At 41.6% G+C, this 21153-nt stretch overlaps 1 protein-coding gene and 1 pseudogene across 2 annotated transcripts; one reads left to right on the plus strand and one right to left on the minus strand.

Annotated features, from left to right (window-relative positions):
• The first annotated feature begins 3117 nt into the window (after nucleotides 1-3117).
• On the plus strand, nucleotides 3118-14403 carry LOC139421419 (phosphoribosyl pyrophosphate synthase-associated protein 1). Of its 2 annotated transcripts, XM_071172295.1 has the most exons (11): nucleotides 3137-3532; nucleotides 4090-4142; nucleotides 6470-6536; nucleotides 6945-7117; nucleotides 7621-7736; nucleotides 7851-7906; nucleotides 8012-8157; nucleotides 9159-9203; nucleotides 11163-11233; nucleotides 11430-11576; nucleotides 12288-14403. In XM_071172295.1, exons 1-11 carry the CDS (start codon nucleotides 3450-3452, stop codon nucleotides 12444-12446), a joined length of 1116 nt encoding a protein of 371 aa, XP_071028396.1. In that variant the 5' UTR covers nucleotides 3137-3449; the 3' UTR covers nucleotides 12447-14403. The 2 variants fall into 2 exon arrangements, with proteins under 2 accessions (XP_071028397.1, XP_071028396.1); XM_071172296.1 differs by lacking the exon at nucleotides 9159-9203 and having other exon boundaries at nucleotides 3118-3532.
• A 3049-nt stretch (nucleotides 14404-17452) lies between these two features.
• On the minus strand, nucleotides 17453-18990 carry LOC139422282 (ras-related protein Rap-2a-like; annotated as a pseudogene).
• Nucleotides 18991-21153: the final 2163 nt, after the last annotated feature.

Below are 21153 nucleotides of genomic sequence, written 5' to 3' on the forward strand. Positions count from 1 at the left end.
GAGTGAGGAGGAGCCACACACCTCTCCCCCCCTCTCTCTTTCTCTCCCCTCTCCCTCCCCACCCAAATTGGTACTTGACAATTTTCTATTTTTGTGTGTTCATCAAATCAAATGTTATTGGTCACATACACATGTTCAGCAGATGTTATTGTGGGTGTAGTGAAATGCTTCATGTTTGTGTGTGAGTGTGTGTGTGTGTTTGGGAGGGGATATTGAGAGGAAAAGCATTCAGATTTTTAGGGCATTGTGAAAATGATCTGCATTAAACAAAATGTTATGTTTGCTCTCATATGAGCACAGATAAAGGGCATTGCTCAAAAGATGAAGGTATGCTAGAAATGGAGCAGTCTTTTGTTGGTTTAGTTTTCCTCTATATAAAGGAAAGATCATATCAGTAACTAGAATTGTATTTCTGTTGTCCACAGGTACACTCCCTGAAGTATCAAGTTGCACATTTACAAACCTCGACAATTCATGGCTTGTTTACTGTTGGCAGTGTTATTTCCAGACATGTCTTGTTATGAATTAAGTTTGATCCTCCTTTTTCTTTTGAGATTGTGCTTTGACATTGGTGTAGAAGTTACCTTATTATCTCACAATCTCCTTCTTTCCATCCTTGTGGTTTGGTAATAATAGATACAGTAACAACAGAGGGGGTTGGGGACCTAATCAACAAGAGACTTGTGGATTGGATGTGTAAGCAGAAAGTAGGTTACATGGGAGTCAAAAAATCACTATTGTATAAGGGTTACAAGCTTGAGCTGATGCATGTACAACACCTTGCTTTGTGAGGTCCAATTCCTGTAAGAGTTCTTCTAAACTTCTCCATCAAGGAAATCTATGTAAAACATGAAAGATGTCCATAGAGAGGACAGTTTTTCATTTGTACTTTCTCATATAAGAGGGATCGATGTTTTGCAAGATATAAACTTAAAGGAATTTGTCATCTCAATAAAGTAGTGTGAACTTGAACACATACCCAAGGATTAAGGGAGGGTTTGCTGGGTGTGGACGTTGTCTTGTCAATTAAAAATATATGGGGAATAGGTTAGTCAAGCGGTGAGCAGTGCAAGCTGAAGCATGTGCCACTGTGACTCTGTACTTGATATTGTGAATTTGGTACACTGGACTGCTTTCCACATGATGTTAATGATCTTCCAGGGTCTTCAGTAGGCATTAGCTTACACTCACAAGACACGGCTTGCAAAGTGTTTCACATAAAAAATATCTTTGCTACAGCACTTATCTTTCTCCTTATGTCCTGGCATATTAGTGTGTAGCCCAAACTGTTTGGACGCTACAGACAGAAGTTGGCAGATCGCCCAAAATGTTTGAGAACACCATTGTGTTCATGAGAGTCTCATCTTCTCATAGAGGGGTTATAATTGTTTTCTAGGCCAAACCGTTTGGAATCTACATACGATTTTGTGAGAATAGTCTGACAAACACCGCTCTAGCTTGGTCACCTTTCACTGCAGATGCGGAAGTGCGACATAGGCAAATGCGGTGGATTGAGACACATCCAATGAAAAATAAACAGATCTCTAGCTGACATCAACCTTAGGAGGTGACAGATTTTGATAGGCATTTTTTTATTGTGTTACTTAGATTGACTTACGGGTCTGATTACAACTTGACAGTTGTTGACCTCTTGAGGTTATTTTGAGCAATTGCAAGACGAAACCAAATGAATAGGAACCACACACACACAGACATCACAGGTGCTAAAATGTTTCCATGCTTATTTTATAGATAGCCTAAAGGACAACATGAATGTATTGTTTTTTGGTATCCTTTGTAGGATAGATAGATCAGAGATGTCCTGTCAACACAGCAGTAGTGCATCACATCAGCATGATGATTGTTGCAAGAAGCAAATCAGATGTTCAACTAAACTCTTGACTTCAAGCCCAAAGTTCGGCAGATGGCGATATTGAATCATTTCATTTTACCATCCAAATGCATTGTATGCAGCCGGCAATAAATTCATATCCGTAGTGGACCTTTTTGTACCTGAAACATTCTCCATTAAGGCTGCATAGGCTTTACCTTCCTCATTAGCTTTATTTAATGGAGAGAAGGTGGAAAAAATTGGGAAAATATGCGTACTTTTCTTATAAAAAAACTTTTCCCACCGCCCTGTTAGAGTGGCTAAATGTTAATCCCGGATGTTGTGTATCGCGTTCAGCCAATCAGGTTGCAGCAGTCTGTTTTTTCACCCCCTAACCTAATAGAGCCCCACAGTGGAGTTGAACGTAGTGAACGTAGTGATCAACAGGGAAATGGTTCCAATCATTTTTACACTATTTGTTTTTTCCATAGGGGATTTTAGAAACACTTAAAATAAGGGCTGTGTTTCGTGTAGGCTAACATTGGCATGATGTTTTGATAACCATGTAAATCTCTCTCTGAGTTTTATCAACATATTCAGCTCTATTTATTCTCAAATAATCAAAAAAGCTAATTAGCATCAAAGTAGACATCATACAAGACTACAAATCCCTGCAAGCTCCTGATCTTTTCAACTCATTCAGTCAAAATAACAAATCTTTTGACTAATTTCATTCATTTGAGTAAGTAATGCCCAGAGCACGCAGGACCAGCAAATGATGAACTAAATTATCCAAAGAGTCATGCTTCTTAAAAGCCTCTCATTCACGTCTAATAAATTCAGCCCAGTGGCGCAGTGGTCTAAGTGCAAGAGGTGTCACTACATTCCCTGGTTCAAATCCAGGCTGTATCACAGGCACTCGCACAGGCACTCACATCTGGCTGTGATTGGGAGTCCCATAGGGTGGTGGTACACAATTGGCCCAGTGTCGTCCGGGTTTGGCTGGGGTGGGCCATTATTCTAGATAAGAATTTGTTCTTAACTGACTTGCCTGGTTAAATAAAATACAACATTAGAATAAGATGGACGGTGAAATGAAACGACTTAATATCGCTGTCTGCCAGCCTTTGGGCTATTTGACTCCCAGTGCATGAATCTATATAATTTATTGATTAAAAAACACTCCCGTTTCCAACAAAAAATACATACATTGCTAACTCAACTAATAACAGGCTGTCAAATAAATAAAAAAATACCTTCACCCGATTGGTATTATGATTCGGTTCAGGATTCTTGTTTTGGGTGTTGTTCATGTCTTGCACAGCCAGCCAACCACACACAGTCAGACAGACAGCAAAGCTAAAGAGGAGCTAGCCGCAAGCAATTTATTTCATTCAACGAGCATAACTATCTTGGGAGATTATATTTATACTGGATTTAATAAGGTCTAATAATAACAAAGTGCATTTTAACATCAACGTCGCACGTTTTTGTATCTTTCTTCGTATGACTACCTAACAGTTAGCTTAGCTTGCTAGCAAGCTGCAAGTGTGGTAACGTTAGTTTGAGAAGAAGCTAGCTAGCGGGTTACACAGGTGCTAGCTAACCAGCTGCCAGAATGAATGTCGCAAAAAGTGGTTATCGGGTCTTTTCTGCCAATTCTACTGCAGCATGTACAGAACTAGCCAAGAAAATAACTGAGTATGTATATTTTATTGTTATGGCTAAATGTACGTGTTATGATAGATACCTAACCAGATAATGTTGCTAGCTAGCTCGCTAAAATGTGTATGCTGGTGTTTGCAGGTGCATGGCCACAGATGAAGTCATTTGAATTTAGCCAAGGTTCTTGCTTACTGTCATTAATCGATTGGGTTTATGAGTTGGTCATTTGCTAGATGTTGACAATGACATTCAGAGGCTTAAGGGAATTGATTTAATGTGAGACAATGTTGGGTGTCTCGGCTGTGTGAAACTGGGAACTGTCTGTTGTTAATGACATTGAAACAGGGAGCGAGTGCCTGTGATCTAGCTGAACTCTTCCCATGTCTAGATATGCAAGGTAGTGGGCCCACTGTCTCTGAATTACAATGTGACACATTACAACATGTTGCTTGTTTGCTTGGGTTTCAAATGGTAGCGGTACAGCAGGCTTAGTCAGAGTGGGATCAGTTTCCATGCAGGGCCTCTGTCCTGTCTAAGACACATCACAGTGTCATCATACCTCTTGTACTGATTTGTCTGGTGTTTTTTCACAGACGACTAGGAGTTGAATTGGGCAAGTCGGTGGTCTATCAAGAGTCCAATAGAGGTGAGTTGAAACCAATTATGTATATAACGGGAGGCTGCTGAGGGGAGGACAGCTCATAATAATTGGAATAATAACATGGAAACCATGTGTTTGATACCTTTCCATTGACTCAATTCCAGACATTATTAAGAGCCGTCCTCCTCTCAGCAGCCTCCACTGGTATACAGTGCATTCGGAAAGTATTCATACCCCTTCACTTTGTTACGTTACAGCCAATATTCTAAAATTGATTTTAAAATTTTAAAAAAACTCCTCAATCTACACACAATATCCCATAATGACAAAGTGAAAACAGGTTTTTAGAAATGTTTGTAACTGTACTACAATTTTGAAACTGAAATCACTTATTTACATAAGTATTCAGACCCTTTGCTATGAGACTCAAATGTATCTATAACCTGTGGTAAATTCAGTTGATTAGACATGGAATGGCACACACCTGTCTATATAAAGTCCCACAGTTGACAGTGCATGTCAGAGCAAAAACCAAGCCATGTGGTCAAAGGAATTGTCCGTATAGCTCCGAGACAGGATTGTGTCGAGGTACAGATCTGGGGAAGGGTACCAAAACATTTCTGCAGCATTGAAGGTCCCCAAGAACACAGTGGCCTCTATCATTCTTAATTGGAAGAAGTTTGGAACCACCAAGACTTTACATAGAGCTGGCCACCCAGCCAAACTGAGCAATCCGGTTGAAGGGCCTTGGTCAGGGAGGTGACCAAGAACCCGATGGTCACTCTGACAGAGCACCAGAGTTCCTCGGTGAAGATGGGAGAACCTTCCAGAAGGACAACCATCTCTGCAGCACTCCACCAATCAGGCCTTTATGGTAGAGTGGCCAGACGGAAGCCACTCCTCAGTAAAAGGCACATGACAGCCCGCTTGGAGTTTGCCGAAAGGCACCTAAAGACTCTCAGACCATGAGAAACAAGATTCTCTGGTCTGATGAAACCAAGATTGAACTCTTTGGCCTGAATGCCAAGCGTCACATCTGGAGGAAACCTGGAACCACAGGGGTGAAGGTTCACCTTCCAACAGGACAACAACCCATAGCACAAAACCAATACAATGCAGGAGGGGCTTCGGGACAAGTGTCCTTGAGTGGCCCAGCCAGAGCCTGGACTTGAACCTGATCGAACATCTCTGGAGAGACCTGAAAGTAGCTGTGCAGCGACGTTCCACATCCAACCTGACAGAGCTTGAGAGGATCTGCAGAGAAGAATTGGAGAAACTGCCCAAATACAGGTGTGCCAAGCTTATAGCATCATACCCAAGAAGACTCAGGGCTGTAATTGCTGCCAAAGATGCTTCAATAAATTACTGAGTAAAGGGTCTGAATACTTATGTAAATGTGATATTTCTGTTTTTTATTTGTAATATATTTACACTAATTTGTTAACTTTTTTATTTGTCTTTATGGGGTATTGTGTGTAGATGGGGGGGAAAAACATGTAATCAATTTTAGATGAAGGTTGTTACGTAACAAATGTGGAAAAAGTGAAGGGGTCTGAATACTTTCCGAATGCACTGAATAAATCATTGGTTGGAACCAAAATTATTTTCCAATCAATTTAGTTCTGAACAGAACCATCAATTTTATTTTTCATTCTTTTGCAGTGTTCCGACAGCAAAATTAATTTGTGAACTGTTTCTAACCCAAAAAACGGTTTATATCATTCCTTTCTGTTCCTTTTTAAACCTCCTGAAATTGAAGATTTTTTAAAAACATTTAGTTCGACATTAAATCACCACCAATTAGTGCGGATAGAATAGCTTGCTATGGAGCAGGCAAGCTATTTACATGGATTGGACAGACAAGTGTAGGGTGCGAGATGGGACTGAAATTGAAATTGAGAGCGAGAGAGGGAGGGCTTTGCATAGGCACTTTGTTGCATTTTTTTGTGGGACTGGAAAAGAATACCTGGAACATAAAATAATGTTATTAACCGGTTCCCATACTTTTAAAATAACTGTTCTGTTCCGGAACAGTATAGATCACGTTCGTTCCCGATTCTGTTCCTAAAAAAAAAAACATTGGTTCTGTTCCCTGAACCAGTTCCAACTCCTAGTTGAAACCCAGTCACTCTGCCTACTCTGCTAATACAAAAGACAACTTATTTGTTTGGCCTGATACAAAGCATTTTTCTCTTTTGGAAAACATGACATGTTACAGATGAGTATTTACAATGGCTTGATAATTATGCCTGAACTGAGTGTTATGCCCTAGTTGACATAAACAAGTCTAGGCACATTTGGGGAGCTGTAAGTGTAAAGTTAGCATTTTACCCACACTTGCTGTTGATTCAACTTTATGTGACCCTTGATAGAGACCAGAGTAGACGTGAAGGAATCTGTTCGTGGCCAAACTATCTTCATCATCCAGACCATACCCAGGTGAGTAGACTGAAATATGTAATCTCCTCCACACTTCTGTTCTAGGACACACACACAAACCTATACTGTGTGTGTAATGTGGTGCAGCCTTTAGGACTATGCATATCAATCTATGTTGTAGGAGGGGTATTCACACAGTCATATCACGTGTTAGGTTGCATTACCCATATTCAAACCTGTTTGATTCACACACTATAAATCAGGCACAAGCTCATCTACCATAATATGAATAGCTACCAGTGTTATTAATAGCCATCCTCTTATCTGTCATCTGACTTGGCGTGCACAAGCTGTACTGAGCAAATGCTGTTGCCCTCTGCTGGAGAGTTGCTCAGCATGAGTTTGCACTGACTGCACCATAAATGTGACCATTATTTGTTATTGACACTTTTCCCTTGTTTTAACCAGAGATGTCAACACGGCCATCATGGAGCTGCTGGTCATGGCCTACGCCCTTAAGACCTCCTGTGCAAAGAACATAATTGGGGTCATTCCCTATTTCCCCTACAGCAAGCAGTGCAAGATGAGAAAAAGGGGTTCCATAGTGTGCAAGCTGCTGGCTTCCATGCTAGCCAAAGCAGGTAATTACAGCCTGTATGCAAGTGTTAACAGTTTACTTGTTTACATTGCCCTTGACCATCTGTGTTAAAGGAAAATGTCTACATATTTTAACTTCATATTTGTAAGCAGCCCCACCCCAACATCAATATATGTGAAAATGGTGCACTTTTTTTGTTTTGTGGAAAAAATTATAGAGGAAGACAAGTGTTTCCAAAGTCGTCAGCGGTGTGCATCATGTGATTCTAACCAATAATGAGTAGGCATTGACTTCTAATTGTCTACTAATTGGTTGATGATGTCATTGGAAGCACGTATCCACCTATTTCTTTTACTACAAAACAGAAACGTGCCATTTTCACGTGTTGATGTTGGGGTTGTGCTGGAGAGGAATTCAAAGTGGAAAATGTTTTACATTTCCCTTTAAACTTGCCTCTGTGGCTGATTTCTCATTCTGCACCCTCTCTTAAAAGCAGTCTGCTGTTTCTTCAGTCTCTTTTCTCATCCTCTCTCTTTCTCCTTCCAGGTTTAACTCACATCATCACCATGGACTTACATCAGAAGGAGATTCAGGGCTTCTTCAGTTTTCCAGTGGACAACCTGCGTGCCTCCCCCTTCCTGCTTCAGTACATCCAGGAGGAGGTAACCATCTCACTGTAGCTCATGTGCCATGCCTGGTAGTAAAGTTGTAAGATAGTAAACTACACTCAGCAGCCTATTCAATGTCAAATGTGGGCTCCTCTCACTTCCCTTCAGGTCCCAGATTACAGAAACGCCATTATTGTTGCAAAGTCACCGTCTGCTGCTAAGAGGTAACATATTATTTAGTTACGGAGGCCTGGAGTGTGATCATCTAATGTACATAATGTAAAAGGGTGTCTGCATTTCTCCGGTGTTTTCTTGCTGTTGTCTTTCAGAGCTCAGTCCTATGCAGAGCGACTGCGTTTGGGCCTGGCAGTGATGCATGGCGAGGCTCAGTGTTCAGAGTCTGACATGGCTGACGGACGACACTCTCCCCCCTGTGTCCGTAACACCTCAGGACACCCTGGGCTGGAGTTGCCTTGTAAGACCTCTCTAGAAGCCCTATATAGCTTATAGCTTGGTAACTAGCCAGGTGTAGTTGTCGTCAGTCTGCCATCAGATCAAATTGAAACTGTATCTTTGTCTGTAGCTTCCCCAATTCTTTAGTGTTGGTCAGGCTGTGTCTGTAAGATATAGATGGATGCATAGATGCCTGTACTCGTCAATGGTTGCATCCACAAATATGTTAAGTGTAGTGTGAAATGTTCAAGTCTCTGAATTATTTGAATAATTATTTCAAACCCCCAAAATATCCATGGCAAAATCCTCATCATATGGATTTAATGTCAGCACTAACCGCTTCATAGGTGATGATTCTGCTATAACCATTTCAACACCTGACATTATTTTTAAAGGATCTTGAATTGTGTAGCCTATTTACTGCACGTTCTAATTCCACACTTACACTGCCTCTACTAATGTTGCGACCTTAGCCTCCCTAAAATGTAAAGGCATTCATACCAAATCGTTTTAGAATGGTTTGCATGTTTAAAAATGACATTTTGAATAAGAGACCATACATTTAGTTTTTCATTTTGAGAGAATGACACTTGATATTGGAGATGTCTCATTTTCTCAGTACATTTGCGGTAAGGCTGTTAAAACAGTCGGGTCTGACAACATGGTCAGACTTTCTGTCTGGGCTTTGTGTCATTGGCAAATGACTCCAGAGTATTTATTATGCCAACTGGCTGTGTCCCCCTTCAGCTTTAGTGTTTGTAATAATATTTGTATTATTTACTTAATTAATTACCCTTGACTTAAAAAATCCTCTTATTGTAAGCCTGGGTCAGTTGCAAACTGTCCTACACATTTCTTGAATGAATAAGCTTAGTGGAATGGTTTTGGATTCTTCACGGGTTAGCTTTAAAGATTTTGCTTCATGTAAGAGGATTTTCCCAGTCCTGGCTTTATGTCTTCGTAGTCTGTTATGTCCAGTCTCTGTGGATGTGTGTTAACGTGGTGTTTATTTGTTGATAATAGCTGGCAGCAAACAACAAGCTCCGTTCCCAGGCATAGAGCTCCCAAGTACGACCGTAAACTTAATTCCCTTTTGACCACCAAATGGTTCCTCTCCAAATGGTTCCTAAATGCGTGCATGTAGTGATCAAGGGTTTTCGAATCATCTTGCCAACAAACAGTCTTAAGTGCAAGGTCCTCAGTTGTGATTGAGGAAAGCATAACAAAGACAATCAATGGACCAATTACAAATTATCTGGATCAGTTAGTTGATGTGGTCCAGCGCTACAGATCCATAATGGGTGTACTGACGCCTATATACCCTCACTGCATACTGTAGATGAGATCCTCATCAGGAATGGATCAATGTCTTCCTTGATCCACAGTCAGGTCTCCAGCAGTGTGCCGATGTCCGAGGCTGAGACTTCAGACTGTTCTGCAAGATGGCCTGAAAGCCCTCCGTTAGTTGCTTTGTGAGACTCTCTTCAATCATCTGACAAATGGAACCATTTCTCCCAGATACATGTTTATATTTTCATCCGGACTCATCTTGCCAATCAACACATCATGCTTCCCTATTGAAGCCTCGCCCGAAGGAGTCTGATTAACACCTGGCCTTCAGAAATGCATGTTTTGAATACTAATTAAGCATGCCTTTGATATGTGGGCCTAATACATCATGATAGGAAGAGGAAACAGGATAATCCTTTTTTTCAGAATCTAAAGCAAAGATCCAGATTTTTGGGTGGGTGGCAACATGTTGTTCTTGTGTATGCTGCTGAACACACAGTACAGTACACCACAGTAGGTCAGGTCAGGGTTATGTTGTGTTCACCCTCTTCCCTGCTGCCCATACAAACCAGTGGGCTGCTGTGTCACACACCTTGGGCCTTCCCACATTTAAATAACTGTAAATCCCAAACGTGGACCCTACATGTCAATAACAACACATCTACTGGTTTGGGTGTGAATATGCAAATCTGATTATATACCTCAAACCATGACTATCACATATTAGTTGTATTATAGCATATGTATTCCTTAGCTCAGCAATGCTGGCTTCTAGCATCATTGAGAGGATTGCTGAGATCTTCAGGCTTTTCAATTCTTGCCTCATATATCCAAGACAAGTTTATCTCTAACATATGTGTAGGCCTAACTATAGTTTTTACTAGATCATTTTGATTAATTTCTATATTCTACCTGAAAATATTCTAGGTAGTACCTCTTCAAGACTACAGAAGGTTTTAAGACCTAGTGGTGATGTTGATGCATTTTGAAAAGCTGAAATGTTCCAGTGCTTATTATTGCTTGTGTGTGGTTCCCTGTAAGGAAGGCATGTGTTCCAGGAAGGAATGTGTTCCTGGCATGAACCTGTGTTCCCTACTCATCTCTAGCTTCCACTCCCACAATCAGCTTCCCCACTCTGGCTGGCTGATTGTCCATCTGCTGATTGTGCGCTTCCCCCATTGACTGACAACAGTGGTGTTCAATAAGACAAACCTGGAACATTAGTAAGCGTGTGATTACCTCATCAGTGCTTGTCTGCGTCTATCGTTTTTGATGGATTAACGACAAGATTAGGTTGTGCATATTGTCATATGCAAACTGTTGCCAAATGTCTGCTCTGAGCAGACAGTGTGTAGTGGAGGCAATTTAATATCAGCGTCTGATTGGGTATGCTGGGCAAAAAGCCTGTCATTTTGATTATCCTTGTGCTGGAATGAGTTTGGCATTCCATTTAAATCTATAAGGGTATAATTGGGACAATTGACAGAATTGATCTAATTTCCCAATTACATCTCATTTTGAAAAGAGTCAGTTACCCAGAAGGGGGGGAATTGCATGGAACATCAACTATTAATTGAAGAATACATAATCATAACAGTGATTGAAATTGGAAAGCTCATACTTTTGAACCCATTTTACCCAATCTACTCTGAGATGTATCCTCATTAGTTTGACTGTTTATGCCTATGGATACTGTATGTGATGACTAGCAGTGACCAGTTCGTTCTTCCTTTTCAGTAATGATGGCCAAGGAGAAGCCCCCGATCACTGTTGTAGGAGATGTGGGAGGAAGAATCGCCATCATTGTTGTAAGAAATGTGCCCATTTGTTTGGGCCATTTGTGGTTTTGTCCTGCAAGGCCTGTGCTAAAATGAGGCAATTGAAATGAATTTGCAACATTTTGCCACATTGTATTTAATAACAGAATATGACAGCCTTAGATTATGGATGAAGGAACTACAGGCGTACATCATTTCCAATCCCATGGTTGCCGTTCTTTCCCAGGATGACATCATCGACGACGTGGAGGACTTTGTGGCGGCAGCTGAGATTCTGAAGGAGAGAGGAGCTTATAAGATCTACATCATGGCTACACATGGGCTGCTGTCTGCCGATGCCCCCCGTCTTATTGAGGAGTCCGCCATCGACGAGGTGAGATACAGATGTAGGATCTTCATTTCAGACAGTCTGCTACAGCAGGAAAATAATCCTGCAGCAACAGGAAATGTGAATTATTATGTGGATTATAATTAATAGATGTTTTTTGAGGGGTTGATAAATTTTTCATGAGGGGAAAATCAAGTGGAAATGACAAACTTCAGAAGCCTTTTTAAACTTCAATTACACTACAAGTTTTAGATTTCTTGCATTACATTTCCTGCAACAGGGTGATCAAATTAAGATCCTACATCTGTAACAGCAGCCCTGTGTTCTGAATTTATCACTACATCTTGAATGGGGAAGTGCTCAGTTCCTCATCGTAAAAGCTTTTCAGTCACTTTACAAAATAAAGGCACTGGCAACACTTTCTATGTACCACCTGTGTGCAAGATATTGCAACTTGATTCGTAGGAATGTTTCATCGCCTGTATAAAGGCTGTTATAAGATATGGTAGTCAGGCACAGTTCAGTCTGGGTATGAGACTAAATAGACCACACCGACGAACGGTTGAAAGCAGCGGGCGGCCCGGCCGTCCTATCGCCTTTGACCACAGTACATCGTCCATCATTTTATATTTATTTCCAAGCGATTCTACATGTAACATCAACACTGTTCGTGGACACCCAGCAGGTGATCTCCTGCACACGGCCAACCTTCATTATGGTGTTTCCTCCTCTGTGCCCTGTCTGTCTGCCCCCCAGGTGGTGGTGACTAACACCGTCCCTCACGAGGTACAGAAGCTCCAGTGTCCCAAGATCAAGACAGTGGACGTCAGTATGATCCTGGCCGAGGCCATCCGCCGTATCCACAACGGGGAGTCCATGGCCTACCTGTTCCGCAACATCACGGTGGACGACTAGGGCCAGAGACAGGGTTGAGTTTGTGCTAGGTGAGGTGTTAGGAGAAAACCGGTGGTATACACGCTATGCTCCCCTCCTCTCTCCACAGTGCTAGAAATGCATACTGTCCCTGTTGTCTGCACCTTCACACACAGCCTAGTTCTGATGACTAGGACGAGGGGGAGTACCGTCATCATATCCCCTCTTACAAACCAATAAAATGCATTTTCATCAGCTTTTAGTGCCCGAAACATAACATGGAGTTGCTCAATAAAAGCGATAAAAGAAACAAAAAGTTGAGCAATACTAAAAGGTTGATTTAACGTGCATATTTGTTGTCAGGTCATTTTTTTTTTTTTGCCTTACTATGCTAAGGTCTGGCAAACCAGCAATGCATGAATTACTGTACCTCACCTCCATGGTAGTTTTGATGTATTTTTTAATTCCTCCATACTTCAAGATATGAAGGGATTTGTTATTTTGTTGGTTCACTGTTCACTGTTTTTCCCACCTGAGTAAAAGGTGTAGGGTGAGTGTTATGATAACTAGCTTTCCTTGTCTAGCCCAGGGGTGGGAAAAATATATATTATTTTGGGTCAAAAACTCCAGGCCACTCTTGAACGTCTGAAGCTAGATAAAAAGTATGTAGATATTATAATAGACTGATATTTTTTTCAAACTGACCTTTTTCTGGCCCACAAATTGCTTTTGAAAAAAATCTGTGCGGCCTTCTGATAAATGTTGAAATCCCGATGTGGCCCTCGAGCCAAAATGATTGCTCACCCCTGGTCTAGCCACTGTCAACATATCTAATGATGGCTTTTTCTTCAGTTCTCCGTTATGAAGGAGGTTGACCCTATTTCACTCTTTTTAAGTATCTTCCCAATAACATCACTTATTGCTTGAATCAATTCCCCCCACACCCCTGGCCCTCCAGGCCTACCGAGCACTGTGACTGCTTTGCATTTAGATGCAGGTGTGTTAATGCAAAACCTACTGAGAACAAAGCTAAAGGAACCCTAGTACAGCAGCTCCCAACCAGTTCTGTGTGACACCTAAGCCTTGTGAATTCAGGCTGACTCACCAAATACATCTAATAAGACCACATGTATTGTCTACCACCACACATTAGGCCACAGATTAGGACATTTTGACCCACCATGTTTGAATCCCAAACACTGTCCTAGTCATTGTTACTGTATTGGTCCAGTCAGTCAACTGTTCTCTGTGTAACTAACAAATGTCATGATTGCCACAGATCGTTGGGCAAACTATATCTGAATGGATATAACCTTTTATATTAAAGGGGGATATGACATCCTGACTCTGAAGTAGACTTTCCTATATAGTCTTGTTGCTTCTCATTGACATTCAGAAATACTGACAATATATGCATTATGTGTCCATGCTGAGGTCATGGTTTTGAATATAGAAATTGTAATCGTGACCCTTTACCATTTAGTGTCCCCTATGAAAAGATGTGGACTAATAGTCAAACTGATGTTCAAGGGAAGTAGTGTCTGAACCCTCTGTTGGAGCTTTAAGCTCAGGGAGATATGTTTCTGAGGCAAATTCATAATGTATGTGAAGAAAAAGCGCTCTTAATGCTTGTGCCTATGTCTCTGGTACAGCAAAGTCTGCAAATGTAAATGTGTTGCATTCCGTTCGGCAGAACTTTCTCTTTACCATTCTTTGTTACTTTTGTTGTTGACATTCGTTCCTTTGTTATCCTGTAGGATGTGCTAATTGTAAACCGCTAACTATACCTGTGTGGTACAGACATGAGGAAAGGTCCTTCTTGGAGAGAAATAGCTGTTGCTATGCCAACTCATATCCATGTCTTCCGATAGCACATTGATTTGTTACTTCACTCTCATTGTCTGATCTTGATGTAGCCTATTTTATGAGTTTATGATTTAATCGAATAATTGGTGTCTGCATCCAATTTTTTGTAAGTTAAAATAAACATTTGGCTTCATTTGTTTTTGCCAGACTTTTTATTGGTGAACAAAATTGTTATGTGTTTAATAATGTAACCAGTTACATTTTATTCTGGAGAATTGTAGTATCTCTAGTCTTAACAATCAATTTACTCTTCTGTTAAAATGAACCCTTCACATTATTCAGGTCAAACTTCATCAGATCCCAGAACTATTGATTTGCAGTTACACAATTATTTGACCATCATACAATCCCAATATTGTCAGTTGTTATACTTCATCAGGGGAAAATACCATTGAGGTTTATCTACGCTTTGATCAGAGAACATTACTTCTGGTTTGTGTTGTAGTAGTATAGATACCTAATGCAGTGAGTGGACAGTACAGTGAGACAACTTCTTCAGATGAAGTCAGGGACCCTTTACTTGTTCCAAACCTCTCAGGTTTCTACTCATCACTGAGGAGCTTTGACCAAGTCGAGGGGCAGAGACGGACTAGAAAACTTATCCCTTGCAGTGGAGGCATTGGTAAGGATGCACATGCTAAAATTCTTCACCACCACTCCTAAGAACTGTAAAAAGGTATGACAAAGAAATTATAGACTAGTAATAGAATCTCTTAACTAGAAGTGCTGACTTCTGATGTTGGCCCTTTGAAGTCTTGGATCACAGAAAATAATTTGCATGCATAATATTTAGGAGCTGTAAGTAGGCCCATCACCTATAAAATAAATTGTACATTTAAGTTTTGATAGATGGTAAACAGAAGCCCTTCCAACCCCGGAGAGAGTGGTACGCACCTGAGTGTGGGTCTCTGTCGGTGAGTGTTGATGGTGTGAACTAGCTGGTGCATCGACAGCTGTGTGTTTAAACAGGACCCAAAGAGGAACTAGAGTGTCACAGATCATAGGTCACTTCCTCGTCTGGGCAGAGGGAAACAATGCACCATGTCTCTGTGTGTGGTTGGAAAGGGGAAACATATTTATGTGTGTGCACAGTACTATATATTAGAATTATCACTAGCGCACAGTTGTTACAGTCTTAACTTTCATTAAGTACACTTATACTGGATTCTGATTGTTACTATGGAAACATTATCTGCTGGTAATTGTTGATACAGATAGTTACAGGAAGTTCACATAGATAGCTAATGTCCATGCAACCATATTATATAACTGACATTATTTGTGGCAGTGTCAGGTTAATGATGCATTGATCAGGAAAGTAGATCCTTATGTGAGAATTTCACACTCTTTTCATATGGAACCTAGACATGATTCCCTGCAGAATGGTTTCTGTTACTAGCCATGTCAATGATCTGGGCATTGGAGGAACAAGTTGACATCCTGCCGAGCTGCACAAACAATGGTCTTTTGTCTGGCACAGTGAGAGGTTCCCTAGTATTTTATTTCTGCTCTGGCCAGGTTTTGTATTAACTAACAGGTTTCCCCATAGATTTCAAGGTGCGTTGTGTGACAGACTAGCAATGTCAAAAACATATAGGCCTACCACTAGAGGGTAATGTGAGACAACTTACTGTAACTGGTGACATTTTAACATTTTAATTTAATATTTTATTTAGCTAGGCAAGTCAGTTAAGGACACATTCTTATTTACAATGATGGCCTACCAAAAGGCCTCCTGCGGGGACGGGGGCTGGGATAAAAAATTGAATATAGGACCAAACACACATCACGGCAAGAGACACCACAACACTACATAAAGAGAGACCTAAGACAACATAGCAAGGCAGCGACACATGACAACACAGCATGGTAGCAACACAACATGACAACAACAACATGGTAGCAACACAACATGGTAGCAGCACAACATGGTACAAACATTATTGGGCACAGACAACAGCACAAAGGGCAAGAAGGTAGAGACAACAATACATCACGCAAAGCAGCCACAACTGTCAGTAAGAATGTCCATGATTGAGTCTTTGAATGAAGAGATGGAGATAAAACTGTCCAGTTTGAGTGTTTTTTGCAGCTTGTTCCAGTCACTAGCCGCAGCGAACTGAAAAGAGGAGCGACCCAGGGATGTGAGTGCTTTGGGGACCTTTAACAGAATGTGACTGGCAGAACGGGTGTTGAATGTGGAGGATGAGGGCTGCAGTAGATATCCCAGATAGGGGGGAGTGAGGTCTAAGAGGGTTTTATAAATAAGCTTCAACCAGTGGGTCTTGCGACATGTATACAGAGATGACCAGTTTACAGAGGAGCATAGAGTGCACTGATGTGTCCTTTAAGGAGCATTGGTGGCAAATCTGATAGCCGAATGGTAAAGAACATCTAGCCGCTCGAGAACACCTTTACCTGCCGATCTACAAATTGCATCTCCGTAATCTAGCATGGGTAGGATGGTGAAGATGCTTGAAGAGGTAAGATACCTGTTGACGGTTTTGGGAGGAAGTGAATTTTGAGGAAGTGGATTTGTGATACTGATATGTTTTGGGATGATTCTACACCCCTGGTACTGAAGCTGATTTTATTGTCAGCATAACCACATTTGTGTCTTGTTGATTGTATGCTTGTTTATGTTATTTTTATTTATTCCAGAGCTTGGCCAGATCTCTGCTGTAATCATACTGGAAATGGACAGATTTTTGGGGGTATTGCTTTGTAAGTTGTTCTAAATATCATCTCTGGCTAGTCTGTTATACAGTCTCTGGCTTGTTGAGTTTTGACTTGGGTAAAGAGATTTGATGTTTGCATGATAAATAAGTCCTTGTCACACCTCATACCAGATGTGTTATTACTTGGCCATTAGTTTATTGCACTTTCTTTTCCAGTAAGCACGTGCCAAAATGAGTCCACCGAAAATGACCATGACTAATACTTTGATATATAATAATATTTTATTTATCATGAATAGACAATATATATATACAACAAGTAATAAAGCCATAACGTATTTGTTATACTGTTTTGGTGAATAAACATGATTTAATCATCAACATGTACTTCAAATATTCATAGAAAAACAATACACTCTATATAATTTATATTTTAACACATTTTGTACGTTTTTTAATAAATAATGATATCTGTGCAAAATAACTCCAAGTGCATATGAATATTGCCAAACAACAAATTGGTATCATAGAATGAGGAACGCAACCATAGTTGACTCAGAACATACTATGCTTTGTTGCCATGACAAGCAAAATAAAGATTTGTCACAAAGAAACTTCACTTGATGAATAAAAAAGCTCTCATGACACAATGTCCAAATGCAGCTTTTGCCCAATTAGTCACAACTGTCTATCTTCACAGTTATTGCAAGTGAACACCGTCAAAACTTACAAAAGGCAAACACAACAGTAACATAGTAGGACATAGATTGAAAACTTGACAAAGTAAGCTCATTGCCACTTTTGCACTGTCACAGTATATTTTTAACAATGACACCACCACATTCAGGACATTCAGTGCACTTTTTTCATTTAGTTTCAGCTTTATCAATGTCCCGCACCTGTGTGATGTCATTAGTTCCGCTTCCCCTTTAACAGTCAGTGTTCCTTTCCTCTACTTCAGTGGAAATGCTGTGGTGGAGATACTTAGGATGGTTAGATGAGGAGGCTTACAGGGAATTGAAGCCGTCAGACTCCAACTCAGCAGCACGGTTTATAGCAGCAGCAGTAGTAGCACATTCAACACCACTGTGCTTGTCTGTAACAATGACCCAGCTTCGGGTCCCCATCCTCAGCCTCTCTGTCCCCTGTCTGTCTTTGTCTGTCTGTCAGACCCCTCCAGCCCCTCTGCCTTAGGAAATGAGGCAGCTGTTGGTCTTGTTCATGGGGGGGCGTTTGTTGCCGTCTTTCGGGAAGGTCTCCCTGCGTCGTCTCAGTGCGGGGCTCAGCCGACTGGGCAGGTTGGCTTGTTGCAGCAGCTCCCTGAACACCTCCAGTACGTTGTTGTTCTCCTTGGCAGACGTCTCCAAGAAGCTGTTGTTCCAGTCCAGCTCCACAGTGGACAGCACGTGTTCGCTGGACACCGTCCGCTCGCCATGCCGGTCCGTCTTGTTGCCGACCACCACGATGGGTGTGAACTTGTCTTCTTTGACCGCCAGGATCTCATCTCGCAGGCTCTTGACAGCCTCCAGGGAGTCAGGGTCATTGATGGCGTACACAAGGGCAAACGCGTCACTGTTCTGAATGCAGAGCTTCCTCATGGCCGGGAAGGAGTAGCTGCCGCTGGTGTCCATGATGTGGATGGTGACCTTGGCCCCTCCGATGTCGAACTCCTTGCTGTGCAGTTCCTCCACGGTGCGCCGGTGCTTGGGTTCGAATGTGTCCTGGAGGAAGCGGCTGATCAGGGCCGTCTTCCCCACGCCGGCCGCCCCCAGGAACACCAGACGCACCTCCGTCTTCTCCTTCACTTCTAGAGACATGATGACTTCCTCTGACACACTTCCTCTAACACTGTCTCTCTCTCTTCCTCTGTCTTCTTTTTGAAGACTTATTTGGTAACAAAATCAGAATTTTAACTCTCCTTGATCCTTTTGAGAGGATGGAGAAGTTGGACTCTGCTGCAGAAGCTGCTGGAGTTAGTCAGTGAACAGGGACAGTGTGGTAGGTTGTAGTAGTAAATCACTGAGAGTAGCTGGCAGTTGCATCTGTGTATGTCTGGTTGCCTGTGCATGCTATTTATGGTCTTTCTCAATCAGAGATTCCAAGCCCCCTCCTGCTCTCGTCCAATCAGGAGAGTGGAGTGTCTCTTTGAGTGAATTCAAAGCAGCCAATCAGAAAGACTCATGCAAATGACAGAATCCCATTGCGAAGGAGGGAGGTGATGTATAGGAGTGAGCCCAAACCAGCAGGTGTATGTAGGATGCATTGTTTGCAGTGAGATGATTTTTGTATACCCATGATTTTCGTATACCCATGATTTTCGTATACCCATGATTTTCGTATACCCATGATATACTTTCATAAGACCTTTTGCACACAAACAAGCAATTGTCTGCTCTGTGTATGGGATTGTTAAATCAGCCTATGTGTTTGTGTACTATAGAATCTATGTTGACTGTTCTTTTATGCAATATGTATGTACAGATCTTAATTTGACCTGTTTCTCACAGTAGGAAAATGAATCCTGCACCAACAGGAAATGTGAATGATTATAATTAATGGCCATTTTTGTTGGGGTTGATACATTTTTTGTTAGGGCAAATCAAGTTTGAAATTGTTAAGTGGAAATTACAAACTTTTGTAAGCCTTTTTAAACCTCAAACAGTACAAGTTTGCATTCCACATTCTCTGCAACAAGAGATCAAATTAAGATAACACAAGTTGCATGTTCATTTCTTATATGACATCATTGGTATGCCATGCTGATCATAAAGGACCGGCAACTAACCACTCATCTTTTACAACACTTAGGACCTTGAGTGAGCACGGCAGAATGAATTTATTGAAAGCTCACTTGCTTTTATGCCTACGAAAGGTGTTGACAAGGGAGCTTGCATGTTTGATGCATTGTGTGATACATTCCAATATCTTTGTGAGTATGGCTTCTGCCTTAGTACATACTGTACTTTGAGCTATTGATAGACATACACATATGTACTCTTTCGTACAGTATCTATCTATGGATACAGCTACTTCTTTACCACAGCCTGGTTATCAAGTGGTTATCAGGCTTCTGTGTCCTTCTGCTCTCCATTCCTCAGCTCAGTGTGAGAGAGTGCCTTCAAGAGCTCAGTTTTTTTATAAAGCAGCTCTACTCATTCTCCAGTAAGACCCTAGCTTTTCCTGTAAACCTTTCCAGCAGTCTGTGTGGTCAGTCGAGCTCAGCCCTCCACCTCCCACAGGATCCCGGTTAGTTACTTGATGCTCATCGTTCTGTGACCCGCCGGACCCAAACGGTCAGCACGTTTCGAAAGGTTGTGGTCTCAAATGAACCACACCACTCGAGGAAATGCCGGTACTGTGTCACTGTCTCAGAGAAAATGGCATAGAGATCTGTAAAAGAAAATGTTGTTAAATATGCATGATTTGATCTCCATTAGAGAATTGTCAATGCATCCGTATTTCTAATAGCCAATCCAAATGAACAGCTGATTGAACAGGTAAAGTGGAGGTTGTTGTAACAGCGCTGTAAAAGGGATTCTGTCCTGGAAACGTCTGTGTTAATCGCTAAACTGTTTATAGGAATTTGTTGAAGGATCCTTTCTTTGACTTAGTCAAATCCCAATGCATTTTTATGCAATTTGTCTTGCATGCAATTTATCTCTATGTCTCTGTCATCCTGCTGTGTCCCAGTTAAGCCAGAGTCACAGTGGGAGTTCCCCTTACATTGAGAGGGTATTGCATCACTCAGTGGGATTGCTCATCATAGGGGTCATTCCATAGATTGGTGTATCCCAGTGCCCAGCTCACGTGTCTGGCACTGAGGACCAAGTCGAGTGGCTCTTTCATCTCTCCCTTTGGTCCTGTGTGAGGCGGCCTGGACCTGGGAGCCCCACTACGTACGCCCTCAACTGGCCGTGGCGTGGGAGGCTTTCTCTCAAATCACCCTCATGGCCACTTAGGCTCTCGTTAAGCCACATAGACACTGAGTGAGAATTTGCATGGAATGGCAATGAGTGTGTTGTGCAGAGAGGGCTTTATTTTCCCATTGCCCTCCCTCCTTCACCAGCTGGCTTTGTAGTCTCTTTCCTCTCCACTAAAGTTCTCTTCTGGAGGACTTCTGTCTTCAAAGCTCAGATAAGGAGTCTGTCTGTGTGTCTTCATGGGTGGACCCTCCTGCTATATTACATGCAATGGCACACTAGTCA

Source organism: Oncorhynchus clarkii, chromosome 12 (assembly GCF_045791955.1).
Source record: "Oncorhynchus clarkii lewisi isolate Uvic-CL-2024 chromosome 12, UVic_Ocla_1.0, whole genome shotgun sequence".
Classification (NCBI taxonomy): domain Eukaryota; kingdom Metazoa; phylum Chordata; class Actinopteri; order Salmoniformes; family Salmonidae; genus Oncorhynchus; species Oncorhynchus clarkii.